This window comes from Leuresthes tenuis, unplaced genomic scaffold, assembly GCF_036924035.1.
Source record: "Leuresthes tenuis unplaced genomic scaffold, fLeuTen1.0.hap1 SCAF_14, whole genome shotgun sequence".
Lineage (NCBI taxonomy): Eukaryota > Metazoa > Chordata > Actinopteri > Atheriniformes > Atherinopsidae > Leuresthes > Leuresthes tenuis.
In genome coordinates this window covers 11,999,869-12,020,715 of record NW_027325368.1, presented here as the reverse complement: position 1 = coordinate 12,020,715, position 20,847 = coordinate 11,999,869, and the positions used below count along the sequence as shown (strand labels likewise).

Genomic DNA, 20,847 nt, shown 5'->3' with positions numbered 1-20,847 from the left:
TCTTGAATAACCACAAATGCCACATCAGGGTTGATTTATCTTTTATTATACAACTCTGAAATAGCTTAGCACTGTGATAAATAATACTTTGTGTTGTTTTACCGCAGACAAAACTGCTGTAAAGCAATGACAATGTAACATTCCATTCTCCAGGGTCCTGTCAATGAAAAATCTGTCAGATGTGATGCATGTCATTTTTCAGGGAGCTGCAAAACATCCTCCTCCTCAGTCTATTTTCACATCTTTAGGCCACCAGTCTGGCACAGAGGCCTCAAGTCTGACTACAGTGTCGTCAGAAGATTTGAGTGTTAGCGCCTCTTTGGCGTGAGCCATGCGGATTAGGCTCAGACCCAGCTCCGCAACCCCTGCTCGGTGCTTCCCAGCTGGCTTGCCCGACTGCGTTTGCAGCGCGGCTCCTTCCTCGAGGTCTTGGACTGGAGATGACAGTCTAACTGGCATGAGGCGTTTGCGAACCACCCCAGTGTGATGAGTCCTGGCTGTGAGCTCCTGGCCGATATAACAGCCCTTGCTGAAGCTGATACCCTGCATATAGACGAGGTTTGACTCTAGTGGTAGTGCCACCCCAGGAGGAAGGTCCTTAACTCCTTCAGGAAGTCCTAGACAACAATGACAACAGAAAGAACAAACAAAACTTGTTACAAAATCTTAAGTGCACCGGCTCAGACAAAACCCACATCTCCCAACCCATTAAGCTTTTATCTGGTAAAAACTGTATCCTATTATTAATTGGTCATACCTATTGCATAACGATGTCTGTGATAGTCCTCCGTGTCTCCTTTTTGACAAGATGCAATAATATCCAAGGGGTCAACTTGACTGTGCAACACCAATCTCCACCCCATTTGTAGAGTTCGAGGGTCAGCCTCCCATACCAGAGCTTTTTCAGGGACAGAAAGCTCGGGTTTACTGGCCTCTTGATCCGAGTTGTTTTCCCGAGGAAGCACCGACCATACATAGAGCTCTGGACAAAGGCTGATGCTGACCTTTCTGCGGATCTTATATACCTTCAAGTGTCTTAAGATCAAGTCCTTAATCGTGGTGTCACACTCCAGGAAAAGACCCTGTCCCCCTTCTGCTTCTTTCAGACTGAAAGGAAATACAGCAAGTTGAGTTCCTTATAAAAAAACGAATCAACCATAAAACAGGCACAATGTGTTTTACTTATTTTTCCTGGGTAGAGCTATGATGGGAAACAGATGTGATCAGGAGGCTCCATGTGCTAATTCCAGTACAGGGAGTTTGAGTCAACATTCAACTTCTAGTGTGTATGTGCATTAAAGATCGGCATAATCAATTTTTCCTTTTCAAAATTTCTGATATTCCTTAAATGAAATCTAACAGAATCCCAAAGAACCACACCACAGAGACTCAAGTCGACTACAAGGAGAGGGGGAGAGAGAGAGAATAACGCAAAACCCTATGGTCTGGTAAATATTTCCAGCAATTTCCAGAGACTCAAAATAATCCAGAGAGACAATGACAGGAAAGATCTAACTCACTGAAAATAAGACACAAATAGACAACATGAATAGAGACACAAGTGAGGACCACAAACTAATAAAACGGTGACTAGAGGCAGAAAAAGCAAGAGTAGCATTTAAGAGACGCAAAGTGACAATGACGAGTTGTAGAGTGTGTGGCGTTTGCCTGTTCTGACTGTGTATGCTCCAGTTTCCTACCAAAGCCTATTGACTCTATTCTGGAAATGTAGGCAGCCTGCGCGGTTGTATGTCCCTCTGTGCTGGAGTGACAACTTGTCTGGAGTGCACTCCGTCTCTTACCAAACTGTCAGTAAAGACAGGCTCCAACCCCAAATGAAGAGTTCAAAAAGAACAACGAAGAAGAAGAGAACGAGCTGTGAACAAGCCCTATTTCAGTGTCTGTATACAAAACATTCAGTTGCCATGTCGATAATGCTTTCGTCTTTTCTGCAGAGCGGATGAATAGTAAAATAAATTGTATTTTTACCTGTACAACAAGATGTCATACAGAGTTCTTCCTTGAACATTAAGCATGTGTGCGTACATGGCTGCGTGTCCGGGCTCCTCCAGCAGCTCCATGTCATTGGTGATAAGGCCCTGAAGAAACGGGTTTGTGTCTTGTCCTTGAATCTTAAGCAGGGTCCTCTGTGGGAGATGGTAGCACACGAACTGTCTCGGGACATTTTTACTCGTGTCTTGGCTGTACCTCTTGACTCGGATCGCCGTTGGAGCTGGAGCACGGGAGATAAACTGAACATTTAAACTGGTGTTTTTCCTGGTGAAACAACTAAGACCAGTGAACGCTCCCCGGACGAAGCATAAAACCCTCATGCTGTACAACCACAAAAAAGTGTATTACGTTGAGAAATGATGGACTACTCTGTTAACAACAGCCGCAGAAGGCTACATAACCGAGGACATAATAACTTATCCGTACAGACAAGGCTCCATTTTGATGCCCCACAATGCATTGCTCGATAATAGAGGATCACGTGAGCCCTGTTTTGCTAACACGAATGTAAACATTTCCGTATTCTGGACGCTATAAAGTTGTGACGTCATTTTAAGTTTGAAAACAAGTTAACCCTTTTTCTAAAAGTTAGATTATTTACATGGTAAAACTTTGTTGATGCAATTGGAAGAGTAAATGCTGAATTTTACGTAAAAATGTATTTGTTGTTATGGCCTACCCAGATGTGTTTTAAAGGGGAACTCCAGTATTTTTTAAACTAGACCTTATTTCTGGCATGAAATACGTTCATTTACTCACCAAGAAAAGTTTGGCGAAAGTCGGCGTCCTTCGGAAGATATTTAGATAACTCGTGATCCATATAATGGAGTGAATGGGGCTTAGACGATGCAGCCTCTAAATAAGGCATTATCTGTCTTTATTTCACCAATACTTTAAGACGAATGAATGAACGAACGCGTACTATTGCTCTGTTTGCACATACCTACTGTTATGTGGCTACTTGCAGCTATAGGAGAGCTAACGGAGGGAATTCTACACACACCTCTACTGGGATGACTTCATCAACACATATGCTTGCAGCACAGCTCATTCGCTCCGGTAAGAATGTCCGTCTTACTCAAAGTCGTTGTTCACATTGTCAAAATTTGATAAATATCCTGCCATGTTGCACAAAACTAGCAGTAGCAAACTCCGTGTGAAGTTAGCCAACTGTCACAGAGCACAGAGTAAATAAACTGTGCTCCGGGGGCATGTGGATGAAGTGGTCCCAGTTGGGTGCCTGTGTAGAAATCCCTCTGTTAGCTCTCCTATAGCCGCAAGTAGCCACATAACAGCACCTATGAGCTAACAGAGCTATAGTACATGTTTTTCATTCATTCGTCTTAAAGTATTGGTGAAATAAAGACAGATAATGCCTTATTTAGAGGCTGCATCGTCTTAGCCCGTTCACTCCATTATATGGATTGCGAGTTATGTAAATATCTTCCGAAGGACGTCGACTTTCGCCAAACTGTTCTCGGTGAGTAGATAAACGTATTTCATGCCAGAAATAAAGTCTAGGTTTAAAAATATCGGAGTTCCCCTTTAAGTAAACGAGAAGATCCAGAGACTTATTAAAATAATCCACATCACTCTGAGAAGAGCTTAAAAGCTATGCCCCAGTTTCATTCACATAAGATACTATGCTTTCTTTGTACGTGTACACATAAAAAGTACAGTACATTCATGTCTTAAGCATAGGTCGTACAATTTTGAGAAATACTAACTTCAGTCGAATATTTCAGCTGTTTACATTCAACACATTTATGAGTGAACTGCATTTTCTCCTCTGTCAAGGTTTATTTCAGTCCACAAGTTCCTTTAACAACTTCACAAAATTCCACAATGCTTGAAGTGGGAAAAAAATCTATAGTCTAAACTTTACTGTTTACTAATACATTTTGGCTCCCGGTCATCATCAGTCATCTTGAGGACCCCAAGTCGAAACAAGTTGTTTTATAAAAAATAATTTTATGATCAATATTTGGTATGACCATCTTTATTCTTCAACACAGCTTTAACCTCTTCAGACAATATTTCTTGTAATTTCATTAAGTAGTCTTCAGGAACAGTTCTCCAAGCTTCTTGAAATACATTCCAAAGCTCTTCTTTGGATGTTGGCTAACTTTTTGTTTTGTTCTCTGTCAAGATGATCCCACACTGCTTCAGTGATGTTGAGATCCAGGCTCTGACGAGGATTCATCACTCCATAAGACCTGCTGCCACTGATCTGCAGTCCAATTACCTGAGCCTTTTCCCCCTGTTTACCTGGCTTCTTAACAGCCACCCTTCATGGACACCATTTCTGATGAGAAAGCTTGATGGTTTTATATGACTCTCCAAAATATCGATATAGTCTTCTGCATCAGTGGTACCTGTGTACGTGCACATGTCATCCATGCCATGCACACTGACGCACCCCCATACCATCACAGCTTTCCAGCCTTTTTAGCTGATAACAGGATGGATGTTTTCCATGGATCTTTTGCACAAATGACCCAATGTTCAATTTCCCACAAGGAAGTTGAAATTTGAATTCATATAATCACAGAACTCATGTCTTACTGAGGGCTTGAAGGAGGACTCACAGGAGGCAACCATCCAATAGGTTTATGTCCTTGGCCTTCATGTTCTGAGAATTCGACAGACTCCCTCAATCTATTCATAAAATTTTGGACTTTAAGTGTTAAAAGACCAAAGTTCTTTGCAAACTTACACTGAGGAATATTATTTATACTTCATGATAATTTGATGGTGTGTGGCTAAAAGTAATTGGCCAAGACCTATCCTTGCTTGGAAAGTCTTAAGTCTTCCAGAATGGTGACTTGCTATTATATTGTGTATTTTTTTTCTGTGTTATTAAGCCTTTCATGGACGCATTTTAGAAAACTGCCCAACTTTTGTACAAATTTATATGTCACTCAAAGTATATCAGGTCTTTCCTATTAACAGACCTGGATACTACCTACATCATACTCCATTATAGTCAATGTCACTGAACAAAAACAAAGTGATATAATCGTGGGTGAAAGTGCACCGGTTATGCACTGGCACAGAAAAACATAACAAAATTTAAGAATGGACTTGCAGTCTCAGCACTGACAGCAAGTTTCCAAAAAACATAATGGTTGACCCCAAAGGCTTATCTGTGTGTGTGTCTATGTGTGTGTGTGTGAGAGAGAGAGAAAGGCATACCAATAAGGGCTTGAAGTTGCTTAACTCTATCAAGATAATTGTGTGCATACATTCTAACTGGTACTACAATAAGTTTTTGTCTCAACAAGTCATCCATCCATTAATTTTCTGTACCCGCTTAATCCAATTCAGGGTCTTGGGGGGAGCCTATCCCAGCTGTCAATGGGTGAAAGGCAGGCCACACCCAGGACAGGTCGCCAGACCATCACAGGGCTACACACAGATAAACAATCATGCACCCTCTCACTCACTCCTAGGGACAATTTAGAGTCACCAATCAACCAAACATCCATGTTTTTGGGCAATGAGAGTAAGCTGGAGAAGGAGGAGAGAACCCATGCATACACGGGGAGAACCTGCAAACGCTACACAGAAAGGCCTTAGCTGGGAATTGAACCTGGAACCCTCTTGCTGTGAGGCGACAGTGCTAATAACCACAGCCCTATGCAGCCCCCCAACTAGTCAGTTTTTCTTATTTTCCTAATAATGTCAGCTATTATATTTGAAGCGCTGTTTCCCTGAATGGTATTGTCATATACTTGAGATAATACTAACATCCCTCAAGCACTTTGCTTCATATCTAGCATTTTTCTTTTTTAATGACGGTTCCTATCCACATTTCGAAGTTTCCCTTAGAGTATGCATGTTTTTAAGATAACTTGATAATGGATGAAGATTAACAGCTTTATAAACCATAATCCATTTGAATAGATTAGACACTTACAGTTTGATAACATGTCTAGAGTATTTCATTTTTTTGCCACAACAGGATTGTAACAGTGCAGTTTTCTTGTATTCTTCCAAGCTTTCAAAGACAAACAATTATAAGCACAATGAGTCAGATAAACAGAGTTACTAAAAAGCAGTAAATCTGAGATTTCAAATTAATTTATTTTCTTTTGAATGAAATACCAGAACAGTCTTCAAAAGTTTTAGGCACTTTGACATTTGAAAACAGCGAAGGCAGGATTAGCTATTACTCAGAGACCAGCTGCTTAAGTGACAGAAAAAGGAAAATCTTCATTTATTCTAACAAGCCTAAACATGAGATAGGAGGTTACTGAATAGCTAAGGATATGATTCCTACGGTATGCTAATTGTATACTGTATGTTCCCAGATGTAAAGCATGCATAATCTGCTTCAGGTTGCAGAAAAATCAGTATTTAGTCAAGAAAATAATCAAAGTTCCTATTTACTGCTTTCTGTCACTGAAAGCCTTTGAAAACAAAAGCATAAGCAAAGGCTTTGCACGCAATCATCACACAGAGCAGATGGTTCCCAAAAAAGCCTTCAGTGACAGAGCCCTGTTTCATTATCTCTATCAAAATATTTCACATTTAATTTGCTTCAAGGGACACTCATCCACACTACATCCAAACATACCTTTCCAAATATTAAACATGCATCTTTCTATCAACAATCATCTCTCTTCATAAGTAGGTCATTGTGCAAGTGCACTGTTTTGCTCTGCAATTTCAAATTTGGATTGAGAATACAATCACACATTTTTAAAGCTCAACCTCTCCAGATGCATCCAGTTCACTTGTTGTTGATGGCAAATAAGGATAATTAGTTTGAAGCAGTCAGTTTACAGTTTAGCTGGAATTACAGATGCTAAACTAATCAAGTATATGTTGGCTGTATCCAACATCTATGGGAAGTGCAACATGACTGACTACAGTAACAGAAAATGCTCATGATAATAGATTTGACAATTACTTAATGGGTTTTATCATTTATTTCCAAAAACAAAGCCTTCATTGAAGCATTTTCTTCAGTTAGTGTGATTGAAATCTCAGTTGTCATTGTCCAAAGTTGAATCTCTCACTCACACAATCTCCAGCGGCGACACACCGTGGTTCTGGAGACTTTAGAGTTTTTACTGTTAATTTCCTATATTAGATTAATGTCTAGATCCAGACAGAAGTCTTTCCATTCTTCACAATGGTAGAAGCCTTTTCTGTGGCTGACTTTGGCCTGGCTCCTTGTTTCTCCTGGACTGTATTGACCCGATTTTGCTCTGCCATAGTACCCCCAGATACAGGACTGCTGGTTCTGGAGATTTGTTGGTTGTTTTTGGTTTGATAGGTTTGAAAGGCCATATCAAGCTGCTCCTGTGCCACCCGTAGGTGCCGGTGCAGACTTGCAAGATCAGACGGGATGTTCTCGTCCGGGCTAGTGCACTGCTGCTCCTGGGCAACATTGGCCATGTTCTGCTCATGGGTGATGAGACTGTTGGGGATTCTGCTAGGCTTGTCTGTTTTCATCACAAGGTTATACCCTGGTGGGGAGGATGGGATGTTGCGAGAGAAGGGATAGCCATAGGACATCGAACGTCGGCCACGGTTCCTCTTCATGCGAAGAGTGTCCCGAAAAGTACCGATCCCTAAGTGAAGCATCTCACACACATTTAGCACTAGACAAAGACAGCTCACCACATACATAATTAAGAGAAAGATTGTTTTCTCTGTGGGCCTGGAGATGAAACAGTCCACTCTGTGTGGACATGGTACTCTGTTGCACACATATGAGGGACTAACTCGAAAACCGTAAAGGAGATACTGTCCAGCAAGGAAAGCAATTTCAAAAATGGCTCGTGACATGAGTTGTAGAACATAGATTCTCATTAGGCCTTCTTGCATTATTCTTTTGCGGCCATCATGTTTTGGTGGGTCTTTGTTAGTACTGCTTCCTGGCTCTAGCTTGGTCTCCTGCACTTCCAGCGTATCCTCATAGATCATTGGCTCAGCATCATCATCTCCCTCCTCCTCCAAGACATCCTCGAGATGGTGGCTCTCCCTCCATCTAGAGTGAGGAGGTGGCTTCTTACGGAGTCTCAGGTGCTTTCTGCGCTCCACTTCTGAGGTTCGAGCTATCTTGTGGATAGCATAACCCAAGTACATGATGGAGGGAGTGGAGATCATGATGATCTGGAAGACCCAGAAGCGAACATGCGAGAGGGGAGCAAAGGCATCATAGCACACGTTGTCACAGCCTGGCTGCTTGGTGTTGCAGGTGAACTTGGACTGCTCGTCTGAGTAAATGGACTCACCCCCGACTGCTGTGAGCACAATGCGAAAAATGATGAGGACAGTCAGCCATACTTTTCCCACAAATGTGGAGTGATTGTGGATCTCTTCTAGGAGGCGAGTGAGGAAGCTCCAGCTCATGTTGCTTCAACAAGCTTTTCAACTAGAATCTGTAAAAAACAAGACAATAACTAATTAGAATCCATTTAAAGAGCAACACAAATAAATGCATACTGTAGAACAGAAAATATGGTGAATATTAATGGTCTTCTTCCAGTTTCTTGTAGAAGTACTCCGTACTTAGTAGTAGTGAAATATTGTATATAAATAATCCACTATAGGGTTGCAACTAAATACAATTCTCATTATCACTTTTGAAAATTATATCATCAACAGCAAAAATCAGATAAATATTTCCATCACAACTTCTCCTTATCTAGGATATTTTCATATATCACCACAAACCTAAACATTTTCAATTTGCCATCAGAGAAGATCAAAGTCACAAATCTTCACATTTGAGAAGCACATTTGATTATCTACGTAAGATACATGCTAGTTTATTTTATGGCCATCAACAAATATGTATTTTTACTTTTTCAGGTCTAATACAGTACAGACCTATCACTACCAAGTGTGGAAGGCTTTTTTCAAAATAAAGTAAGTGATATCGACTACAGTCACTGTTATTCTGCAATTCTTTGGAAATGTTTGCAATCTGTGAAATCCTTAATACTCAGATAACTTTAAAATAAGGTATTTCTCCTATTTCTTGCTGCCTAATTTTGTCCAAAGTGTCCAAATCCAGTATCTCAAATATACAGTACACTAGATTTAACCACAGCTGCACTGCGTCATGCACAAAAGATCTCTATTTTCATGTGATTGCACAAAGGAATTGATAAAAACGACACAAAATAGCAAAGGGAAGATTAGAAGATAAGGAACGCCACGCACAAAACCACCCAGCAATCGTGGTCATTATACTTCAGACCTAAGAGGCTACAAAATGAAAAAAAATAAATATCAAAATAAAAGTGGAAGAGATGTGGATGTATGAAAAACCCGTGCTCTGACTCGAGTGTGTGATCGAGTCAGAGCACCTCTTTAGAGGCATACTGTTCTATGTGCTTCAACACTACATGCCAGCAGTGATACGCAAGAGAAACTGATGACACAAGATATCACAGGGTCATATTCTCAATGCATCCAGCATCACTGCATACTCTGTGACACAACTGAAGCTGCTATGACTAGACAGTGTAGCACTTCATTCATTGTACAAAGCTGTAGACTTCTCGTTGATCTCATGACTGTGATACTGTACTCCCTGATGTGTGATCTGCCATCTCCCCTGCCGTTTGAGTGAACAGCAGAGGCTTGTTGCTTCGCCATGAGGTCTCCCCTCCAGATTCAGCCATGCTGATGCCGGAGAGGGGTACATACACTTGGAGGCAGATGTCACCAATGGTGAACAGTTTATGTCTGCCCCAGGATGGCATGACACTAGGGCTGTTTCACAAAGGATTTATGTTTGATTAAATATGTTGTGTATCATAGTGCAAATCCTGCTCTTTTGTTCGTACAATAAAAATCCCTACATAGCTGGTGCCGTTTTACAACCTGCTATGTTACGTGTGTGTTGCCCTGTCTATAGTCATCCTTGAAGGAAAAAAAAAAAAAGATAAAAATTTGTGAAGCGCAGAAACTAAAGGATTTTGCTGAAGGTCAAAATGACTTCTTTCATAGAAAATGTAGCAGAGAAAGTACACGCAAATGTTCTATTATGGACATGTTAATGTCATGTTTGGATGAAATTTAAAGAAATTCGATCAGAGATGACATTCATACATTTTTGACATTCACACATTTGACATTCATACAAAATTTGTACAGATACAATACAAGGCAACCAAGGGCGAAAAATGTTTTTATGAGCTATCTTTTTTGTTTAGGAAAAAAATGGGCTGCCATATTTTTAGAATTCAAACTTTCAGAGCAAAGCTTTTTCCATGATAATAATAAAAAAATACAAACAAATATTAGTATTACACACATATCATTCTTAAATTGTACAAAAATAAATTACTTTAATAAGGGTATACTACAAATGGATATTCAGACTATAAATTAGAGAAATTAAAATATAAATTTGTGATTATACCTACTGTATTATTAGGACACATTTTTCTCTTCGGTTTAGGGATTTCATAAAAACTCAGGTGGAAGATATAACTTCCTTGGTGTTACGGGATGCAAACTGAACAACACTCACTCATTTAGATCCTATAAAAATAATATAAAATATATAAAAATAATTCAAAGATTTTAAATTTTATTTCAACTGGGCAAAGTAAAGCAAAATGCCTTATAAAAAAAACTCCCTATTTGAACACAGCAAAGCAAACATAGACAGTGATGTGACCGAGCAGCTGCACAGTTTCAATCCAACTTTCATTTTAGTGAAAATATCAAAGAACTCACCTGGAAAAGTTGAACACGCATTTCCCATTTTCAAATGTCCCTTTACTCTCTCTAGATATCTCCTACATAGCCTGATCCATAAATATCTTCTTCATCCTAATGTTCTGGCATTCTTCGTCCTATTAATTACTTCCAGGCTGACAAGAATAAGAGCAGTGACTAAACTTATTAGACTACAGTCACTTTTAAAATCCTGTTTTCCCACTCTGTGAGGAAGTCAGGTCTCCGCTGTGAATGCCTAACATACTGGCTTGTGTCTGGTTTCTATTACACCAGCCTTTTGCCCAAGAAGGAAGTATAAAAACAGAGAGGCAGTAAAAAAAAATCCTCCTCTGGCAAGTGACCCTCATCCAAGGGTTCACACTTGAGGATATCGTACTGCGGCTTGAAGTGAACACCCAGCTGAGAGAGAGTGGAAATCGCAATACAGTCTACTCCCCCCAACATTCATGTGCAACATTTGTAACACAGATGATGAGCCTCCCTCTCTCTCTTTTTTTCTTACTTCATCGTCCTTTCTTTTCCCCTGTTTCCATCTGTGTGTCTACGCCTAATCTATTCATGCCCCCAAACTTTATTCCCATTTGTGAAAATGCTTGTTTTCTTTCTCAGCTCTCCTCTTCGGTCACAAAACACACACTCAGCCACACATCAACCTCAACAAATGCTTCTTAACAACCCCTAAATTATCGGTCAATTACATAACAGTTTACAGTGGGTGACAGTTATGAAGAAACACATGAGGGAGACCAAGATGGGGACTTTAAGGACGGCAGTGTCACTAAGACATAAGCCACCTTGCCCCAGTGCAGAGCAGCTAAAATGTAACCAGCAGGTATGCTCAGTCATGTCAAATGTCAAAATATTTAGAACTTCTATCCAGGCAGATGGCCAGATAGCAGAGAAGCAGACAGGTCGCACTCTGAACGTCCTTTCCGACTTCATGTTTACACTTAGCTCTTTCGCTTTGGATTGCAGGAGCGCAGCAGCGGTCATTGTTACTTTAAGAATGTGATGGAATTTTGTCATGATGGCAAGAGCATGTGGACCTCGGTCTCTCCATCAACCACATACACACACACACACATGCATTTCATTATGTCCCTTTTGGTCTGTAATAACAACAAATTACAGATAAGGAGGTGATTCATGCTAGATTAAAAAGGGAAAGGAATTCCTCCATCTCTTTATTCCGGGTGCCAGAGCCTGGCGTCAGGTTTTGGAAGGGATCTAAATTGTAATCATTTTGATATGGGGCAGATAAATGGGTTAGCGCCTGGTTTGCGTTAATGAAATGTGCCTGGTCATTGTCACAGTGACCATATTTTAACGTTGTCCTCACAGGGCCCTCAATAATTCTTTAAAAATTATTTGTATAAAGTTATAAAGCAAAGAATAACTCAACAAAATCAGAGTGTACCACCAATTACATCACAGATTTTGCTCTTCAAATGAAAAGTTGTTTATTTCTGGTATCTTAATGTACCCATTAAAGTACAAATAAAAGACAGCAGCAAAAGACTGACACGTTACCAGCATGTAAGAAGTCTTTGTATTAGAATCTTGTTGAAGTGTTTTGGATCAGAAAAGATCTTTGAGAGCTAACAATATGGGTTTGCAGAGCCCATCGTCCAGAGGCCTCGCCTTCAAGGCTGGCCTCTCCATCGCGCTCAAGAGATGTAGCAAAGCGAGCCCCCCCCAGTCCAGTAATGAGAAAACGACGACAGGGGATGCTGCTGGAGTGACTGGAGCATTTGGAGTTAGGACATGTGATATCCTTAGGGGCCAACAAACACGTGTTTGTTTGGTGCTATGCATTCTACTCGCTCAAGAATCATCCAAGAGACACGGATGAACTTGTTGTCTGTTGATTTGAACTGCAACACATAAGACTGAATGACAGGTTGCGTTTTTTTCACAAAATATGTCATTTGATGCCATGCAATTTGATGAGATCTTGACCTGACCCCAACTTTTAGCCCCAAATATTTTGAATATCACATCACACCCAATTAAAACAAGAAATCAAAAGCTGCAAGTGCAAAAAAAAAAGTACAAACTGAAAGTTGTGTTATTAATATATTTGTAATATTTCCAGGAAAATTATTGGTGAAGTCAGTTTAATGAGCTAAATGAGAAAATTGGAGTCCTTCAGTGCTCTTTGTAGCATAGCGTAGAATTGGGTTCTTGTAGTGAATAAAAAATAATTCACCCAGAGTGTCAGAGAGTTGACAGTTTTTCTGACCAAACACACCCAGATTTCCTGTGTGAGTGCATTTTGTGCAGGTGAAGAGACAGGATTTCACTCCTGTATCTATAACTAAAAATTGTATTAATGTATGGTGCTTATTTCAAACTGGAATATAATGTAATCAGGTATCTGATGAAGTTCAAGATGGGATACCGAAGCCAAAGCCTTGTGAGACAGATAATCGGGATATTGAGAGCCCACATCGTTCGTCAGCAGCCTGTCAGCACACTGGTGTACGACACAGAGGGAGGGATGGTGTCAGAACTGTGAGAATCCAGCTAGACAGAAACAGAAACTCTGTGCTATCAGTTTACCTCTCTAAGTTAAGATGAGTTTATGAAGTTTATGATTTTCCCTCCCTATCTCACTATGCACAATAAGATATGATTAGACAATCAGCTAACTGTTTGGGTTTAGGTTGCCTTTTATACTATACATTAGGCCACTCTTGGGTTTATTAAATGTAATGGCAATCTTTACAATCTATATATATATTTCTAGCAATCATTACCCAATGATGGTAAGAGATCAGCACACCAGCTCTGTTCTTTACTGGTTCTCTTCAAACCACAAAGGGATAGTCATATCTTTCTTTGCCCTCTTGGTCTCTTTCAAGCCTTGTAGGCTCATTGATACATGGCTGCATGTAAATCCAGATATACTCTGTATTGTATAATCTTTTCAAAACTCCCGTGTTGTTCTATATTTTCAATAATCAAATCAAACTAGCCTTATCCTAATAATGTAATGTATGCAGCTGCGTGTTTTCTAGATAACAGCAGTTCATATGTCGATAGTCTTTAAGTAACATTAGTTTACAATGTCCTGATGTCACATTTTCAGAGGAACCTTTCAGAAGCTTTGAGCTCACAAGATCTTCTCTTTGAGTACCTCCTAAAAAACACAATTCTCTGCATTTAATTTTAACTATGCATAAATGAAATAATAAAACTATCTATTAGTGAAATTATAATAGAGTGGCATTAATAATGATAAACTGAAGCAATGGGGAAATTGTGAAGTTATTCATTATTTTTTTAATTCCTGAAACATGCGTATTAACATATTTTGATTTCAACAAAAACATTTCAAACAAAAGCTTATGTGCAAAAACTTTAGATTCAACCCAGCAACTATAAATTCACTGTCCCTTTGTCCTCGGACTACTCAGGCTATTTTAGCTTTGGGAAACTGTTGTTTGCGTTGATAAATATTGATTGGACAGCCCACAGCCAGGAAAATATTACAGTATTCCCCTGTAAGACATAATTTGACATTGCTGTTGTTACAAGGACTGGCATTGTATGACAGTCAAAAGACTGTTGAATATTCATAAAGGTTATATTAATCATTGAATTGACTTTTTTTCAATGGATACAAATAACATTTTAATTGCAAAACATGGCAGTTAATAATGAACACACTGACTAATTTCATGTATTCACAAAAAAAAATCTTTAAACAATACTAAATTTATTTGGTGCAAGTTAATACGAAACCATTTCCTAAATGTATAGCCTGTGAATTTATGTTGTAATATTGTGAATAGATGCATTATTTTGTGTCCAGACAGATATGCCCTGGAGAGGTCTCTGATAGCTTTGAGGTGAAGAGATGCAACACAGCAGAGTAAACATCTCAACAACTCTCCTTGGCCACCACCAATGTCATGACTAGAGTTTTGTCCACATGTCTTCACTGAACAAAGTTGATGTGAGCAGACTGGGGGCTGTGGAGGTCTGTTTATGTAACATATCAAGGTCCACCATGTGACTTGGATGTGCCACCCTCCCCCTCGGAGAAGAGTGACACAAGACACCAGAGAAAAATCATGCAACTTAATGCTTGGACTCCTCTGTTATCCTCTCCCTCCACTATCATTAAACTACCCTCAACAAGCCGCGAGGGGCTATCCCACAGGCAGCCTGAGAGTGGTGGCAGTCCTATCGCATTTGTTCATTTTTCTCCCAGTTTCTAAGCCTCTCCTCTCCTACCCCAGGGCTGAGTGCGTCCCATGCCAGTTTTACTAAGGCTGGACTCCACTGAAGCGACTGAGATGAAAAGCCTTGAGGTGGATGCCAACAACTTTCCTCAGCCAGGGCTCTGTGTATCCTTCATCTGGGGAAAGCAACTTGCAGAAATACAGTATTAGAAATACATTTTGATGGGGATAAATGTGATTAAAACTTGATGGTGTGAGTAATCTGCTAAATTTGATCATTCTCACTTAGACCTAACCTGAGGCCTATCCATATCTTACTAAGCAATTTTACCAGTTTTCATTTGTGAGACAGTTGGATTATTTTATGTAAAAGTTTGGAGTGTGAGGTAATTCTTAACTGTTTAATAACAAACATGTATTGTACAAATAAAGGGTGCTTAAGTTTTACATCGGGGCAGCTAAAGCCAGCTCCCACACACCCATCCATAAAAACAAAATAGCAACGCTTTGCTTGTGTGGCTACAGGGCTTTAATCTTTGACATGAGCTTGTCTTAACAGTCCACATCATTGACCGAGTTGAGGCAAGGCCAAAGGACCAGCGGACTTAGAGAGGGTCATTTGGACTATCGGAGATGTATTATTGCTGCTCCTCCTTCCTAATAGATGCCTTAGTGCTGTTGCCCTTCTCTAACTTAATGAACTCAAGACACAGATAACGCTGATAGCAACCCTGCAGGACCTCCTCTGATAACAGCAAGGCTCCCTATCTTTGACGAACACAAAAAGCTTAGATCAAAACTGTGCATATGGCCGTATTGTGTAGTGGACTTGTTGACTCATGAGATTGAAAGTTTGGCTTTAAATGGCTGAGGCAATAAGAAAAGGCAATCTGCTGAGCAAAATATTAACCTTCAAGGTCATTGCATTTATTGTTAAGTGATAGTATGATGATGTATGTACTTGGTATTTTGTGAATGAACGAATTAATTAATTACAACTGATTATGTTCCAATGAGATTATTGTTTACCTCTGAACATATGAATTATTTATCTTTTCATGCACTTTATCTTTCTGATTACAAGTTTCAGCCACTAGATGGCGGTAACGTACCAAACTAACACAAACTCATTTAGAACTTTCACAGAATTTGGGAAATGTTCGACTTACAGAGGCGGTCTCACAAACAGGTGAATGACCTGTCTAGACTTGGCATTGATGTAGACAGAATAAATGATAATAAACCTGTTATTGTCAGCTGTGTAGGTAACATTGAATAGAAATACTTAAAATGACCCTTTGCCAGATTTTTAAGACTGAACAAAACAACACTGAAGCCGAATTACTATAATAGACTCCAATAAAGTGATTTAAAGTAAATGTCATTTGATAAACAATATTGAAGACTTAACTCCATAATCCCAGGGTTACATTTGGAATGTACATTGGAGTGAACTTTCCTGCTACAGTATATCATATAAATAATAATTTAAAAGCAGGATTAAGCATTTACATAAATAAGCAAACTAAACATCCAATAATTACATTTCATCTTACATAAATAAAATTGCATTCAGTTGATATCAATTTTTATATTTTTTGGGGGGGATTTATTTATTTATTTTATTAAGCTGCTGATGTTTGTTTTTTTTTAACTTCAGGGCAGCTAAAAACAGCACACAAAATGGTACCACTTGGTTGTGGAGCTGTTGGGCTTTAATCTTTGGAAGGATCTTGTCTTGAGTGAGTTCAGGCGAGGCCAAAGGAGACGTTGTCAAGGCCATTTCAACTATCAGAGATGCATTATTGCTGCTCCTCCTTCCTCATAGATGCCGTTGTGCTGTTGCCCTATTCCAGTTCAGTGAACTCAAGACACTGATAATGCTGACAGCAACTCTGCAGGACCGCCTCTAACAGCGATATATTCCCTGTCTTTGAGTACACTTGTACAAAAAGCTCAGGTCAAAAGTGTGTACATGCCTATAATGTATAGTAGACTAGTTGATACATACATTACTTAAGGTTTGGCTCCGAAATTAGGTGATAAGAAAATGTCACTTGCTAAGCAAAATATTAACTTTCAAGTTCATTAGAATTATTGATCAGTGAGAATCAGGTGGTGTAATCTGTTGATATTTTGTGGATTAACTAAATCAAAGTGTTGCACCTTAATCTCTATTTGCCATACAGTAGCAGGGCAATAGTCTTTGTTTGATGCATTGTCTTAAATGGCCATGCCTGTAAAGGTGGGCAGATGGAGCATGGCTGAGGAGGCCTGCAGGAGTCATCACTCCTGAAAAAGCACATCGTTTTAACATTGTATTTCCCAAGCCTTCTGCTCTGATTGCTCTGCCACGAATTTAGTTTCAAGACTGATGTGATTGTCTTTGAAACAAGCGACTTCTACTGTAGGTTACTCTTCAAAAGCGACACAAAACCACAAACGACATGCAACATGTTAGCCATACACAACTAAGCATGAAGGAAGGCATACATTTTTCGTAAGGGAACATTTCGTAACACCTATTTCACATGAGAATGATCTTATCCCGGCTTTGTGAGTTCCTGCCTATCAGCTTAGGTCACACAGTTAAGCTAGCCCAGCACTGGAGGCTGCGTCAGACTCAGAGCCAAAGACAAATGAAGTCTTAATGGCTAAAATATTTGTATTTCGGAAAGACAAAGTTCGAATGAAAGGCACTTGCATTTGTTTCAATTAATGCACTTACAGTAATTTTGTTGCCAGACTCAACAAAATTAAAACATTTAAAAACACAACATCATAAAAAAATTTAAGATACATATATCTTCTTTCCAGCTGTCCCTCTCTACATCAGTAGAGGTCAGGCATCGGCAAACTGAAACACCGAGGAGCCAAAGTTGATAAAAAAAACTTCAACATTGCTTAAAATAGTCATGGGAAGAAATTCCTTCCACTAAATTTATGTCAAATCTTCCTCTTGAAAAATAACTGGCTAGATTCAAACAAGTGCAGTGCCCTCCATAATCTTTGGGACAAAGTAATATATTCTTAATCAAACGATTCAGATGTGATTAAAGTGCACATTCCAGATTTTAATTTAAAGTAATTTTCATACATTTCATTTCCACCATGTAGAAATGACAACACATTTTTATACATAGCCCCCTCTGGTGTCAGGGCACCGTGATGTTTGGGACATTTGGCGTCCCATGTGTTTGTGATCACTGAGGCACATTCCGTTGCCTCATTAGTGCAGAGAGAACTTACTTAGACTTGTTCCTACAATTTCTTGTCTGTAGTTGCTGTTGTTCAACATGAAAAGAGAAGCTGTGCCAATGAAAGTCTAGGAAGATATTATGAGGCTGTAAAACAAGAATAAAACCATTGGAAAACATAGGTTAAATCTTAGGATTACCAAAATCAACTGTCTGACTCTGGAATATCATTAGGAAGAAAGAACGCACTGGTGAGCTGTCTAATCGCAAAGGGACAGGTAGGCCAATGGAGACCTCCACTACTGATGACAGAAGAATCCCCAAACTTTGAGTAGTCATTGGATATAAGGCCTTCAAGCTTCACCAGCTATGTTGTACATCCAGACTTTCGCATGTGTGGATACCTGGTAAAGACTTTTGCACTTCCACAGACTACATAACACCTTAGCGACTTTTTAAAAAGATTTTCAAGTTTTTTTTTTATGCCACCAGTTGGGAATCATGAACTCAATTAACACAACTCATCAAAAGCTGTTGCAAACATTTTGGAAATGTTTGTCTTTTAGACATAGTCTCACTCAGAGTGCAAATTACCTGTCTGTGACTGTGTGTGATAACAATCTTGATACTGAGCATTTGAAGGTAACTTTTCCTCAAACAAATACAAAGAACTTTTTACCAGACTTCAAGGCTGCACAAAACTTAAGATAGAAGTACTGTAATTGATGTATTTGAGTGATTCTAAGTATAAGGGTGTAGTGTAGTTAATGCTGTACAATTTATCGTGATGATATTGTAATTTATCACTCCACTGTGTTACGGTTCAGAATTTCAACAGAAATCTACTACATTGCAATATTTACATGTCAGTAAGACCAAAACAATATGTCAACTTCAGTCTTCTATAAAATGCTTTTCTGTCTAACAACTCACTGTGATCTACACCCTTTGAGGTTCTACTTTAACTCTTTCTTTAGGATGAACACAGGAAGAACTACTTTTTATATGTAACTAAACTCAAATGTTCAGATTTTATGCTGAAAATGTATGTAATCAGAGCTTCCAACATAATATTCACTTCAGCACAGGGAAAAATGGGACAATGAAAAGCTGCACCTACCTGTCCATGTGGCTAAACCAGGGAACTTTCTCTGAGCTTTATGGTAGAGCATCCCGGGCAGGCATCCAGAGGCATTGTTTCACTGCTCCAGCTCAGTTGCAGGATGACAGAGACAATGGATCGTTTTTCCTCAAACCCCTCACCACCAAGTACAGGCAGCACACTCAGGAAACCACCACCCTGCCAAAGGCCCCATTGTTCCACAGCTTGTCCAGCTATGATCACCGACTGTTTATCTTTCTAATTCAGGGTGACTCTCACTACAACCACTTTCATTCACCCAGAAATTAGCAGCATCGTATAGCATCACCAGCTATCATTATTTCAATCATAGCTTTTTCCAGAGATTTGTCTACTATTCAGTGCATTTCTGCTTGCTACACACTTTGGTGTGTTCCATTGATGCTTGTGTTGAAGAATGTCTTATAACAAAGGTTGTTATTGATGCTCTGTTTCCCTCAACATAGTTACCTGCTTTGCTCCAGCTTGACAAACTTTTGATGATTATAAAATATTATTGCCCTTTACAGTTTTTTAATTTAGCATCTTTAGTGTACATTTGTCTGAACAATGATTATGTAAGACAATAACTCATGAGGTCTTGACAAAAAACACAAAACCAGCAAAAAATAGAATAAAATATTTACTTTATTTCAAGTAGCAAACAAATAGCCCACATTAAGCAAAGGAGGGCATAATCACCAGTCAAACCAGCTTAAATTCTATTAATTTCATTTATTAAATCTTATATTCAGTAACGAATTTCCCACAATATCTGTAGCTGGTTATTCCATTCCTGGAAATCCTTGGACTAGTGTGAAATTTTTGCTTTTCAAGAAAAATTGTGATTAGAGGTCTGTGCTTTGAAGTCAGCCTGGCAGAAATACACTAAAACAACTTCAAACTCAAATGCCTTATTTGAATGATGCATTATTTTTCCGGATTCTGTACAAGTCCATACACATTAATGTACATGACAAAGCTATGAACACACACTTCCTTACATGTGTGGTGGAAAAAATGAGTATCTAAGCACTGTTAAGGTGGAAAGCACTCAGGCAGGTTTATTGAATAGTTCTTGAACAAGTAAGAGCAGGACTTCAACACAGAGCATCTGTGTCAGAGTGTAGCTCTGACTTTTCAGACAATTTCAGTGCATGTCTTATTGTATCCAAACACAGGAGAAGGAAAAGGAAATGTGTCTGTATATCACACTGTGCAAGCTAACTTTTCCTACCACATTCAAGCAAGCTCCTGTTACACCGCTGCTCAAGAAATCCTCCGACTCAAGTGGAAAACTACCGGCCGGTCTCTCTCCTCCTGTTTCTGCCTAAGACCATTGAAAGGGCAGTCTTTAAGCAAGTCACATAATAACTTTCACAAAACAACCTCTTTGACCCAAAGACCCTCTGTTCATTGAGCTCCACATGGCTACCCTAAGCCACCCGCATCAAATTCAAGACACTGATGTTAGCCCACAAAGTACTAAATGGAACGACTCTCATCTTCTTGAATGCTCTTGCAAAGACTTATGTCACAATTCGGTCACTACGGTCATCAAAAGATTGTCGTCTACATCACGTTCAAGACAATCCAGACTCTTTTCATGTCTCGT

The 20,847-nt window shown here is 39.4% G+C and overlaps 2 protein-coding genes across 2 annotated transcripts; both read right to left on the bottom strand.

Moving 5' to 3' along the window:
- Nucleotides 1–29: 29 nt before the first annotated feature.
- On the bottom strand, nt 30–2,467 carry iba57 (iron-sulfur cluster assembly factor IBA57). Its single transcript, XM_072364617.1, has 3 exons — nt 1,990–2,467; nt 758–1,107; nt 30–617 (listed from the first exon to the last, which is right to left on the bottom strand). The coding sequence occupies exons 1-3, from the start codon at nt 2,331–2,333 to the stop codon at nt 226–228; spliced, it is 1,086 nt and encodes a 361-aa protein (XP_072220718.1). The 5' UTR covers nt 2,334–2,467; the 3' UTR covers nt 30–225.
- Nucleotides 2,468–6,080: 3,613 nt separating this feature from the next.
- gjc2 (gap junction protein gamma 2) lies at nt 6,081–19,332 on the bottom strand. The gene is made up of 2 exons (XM_072364616.1): nt 19,233–19,332; nt 6,081–8,408 (listed from the first exon to the last, which is right to left on the bottom strand). The coding sequence occupies exon 2, from the start codon at nt 8,377–8,379 to the stop codon at nt 7,120–7,122; it is 1,260 nt and encodes a 419-aa protein (XP_072220717.1). The 5' UTR covers nt 8,380–8,408; nt 19,233–19,332; the 3' UTR covers nt 6,081–7,119.
- Between the last annotated feature and the right edge of the window lie 1,515 nt (nt 19,333–20,847).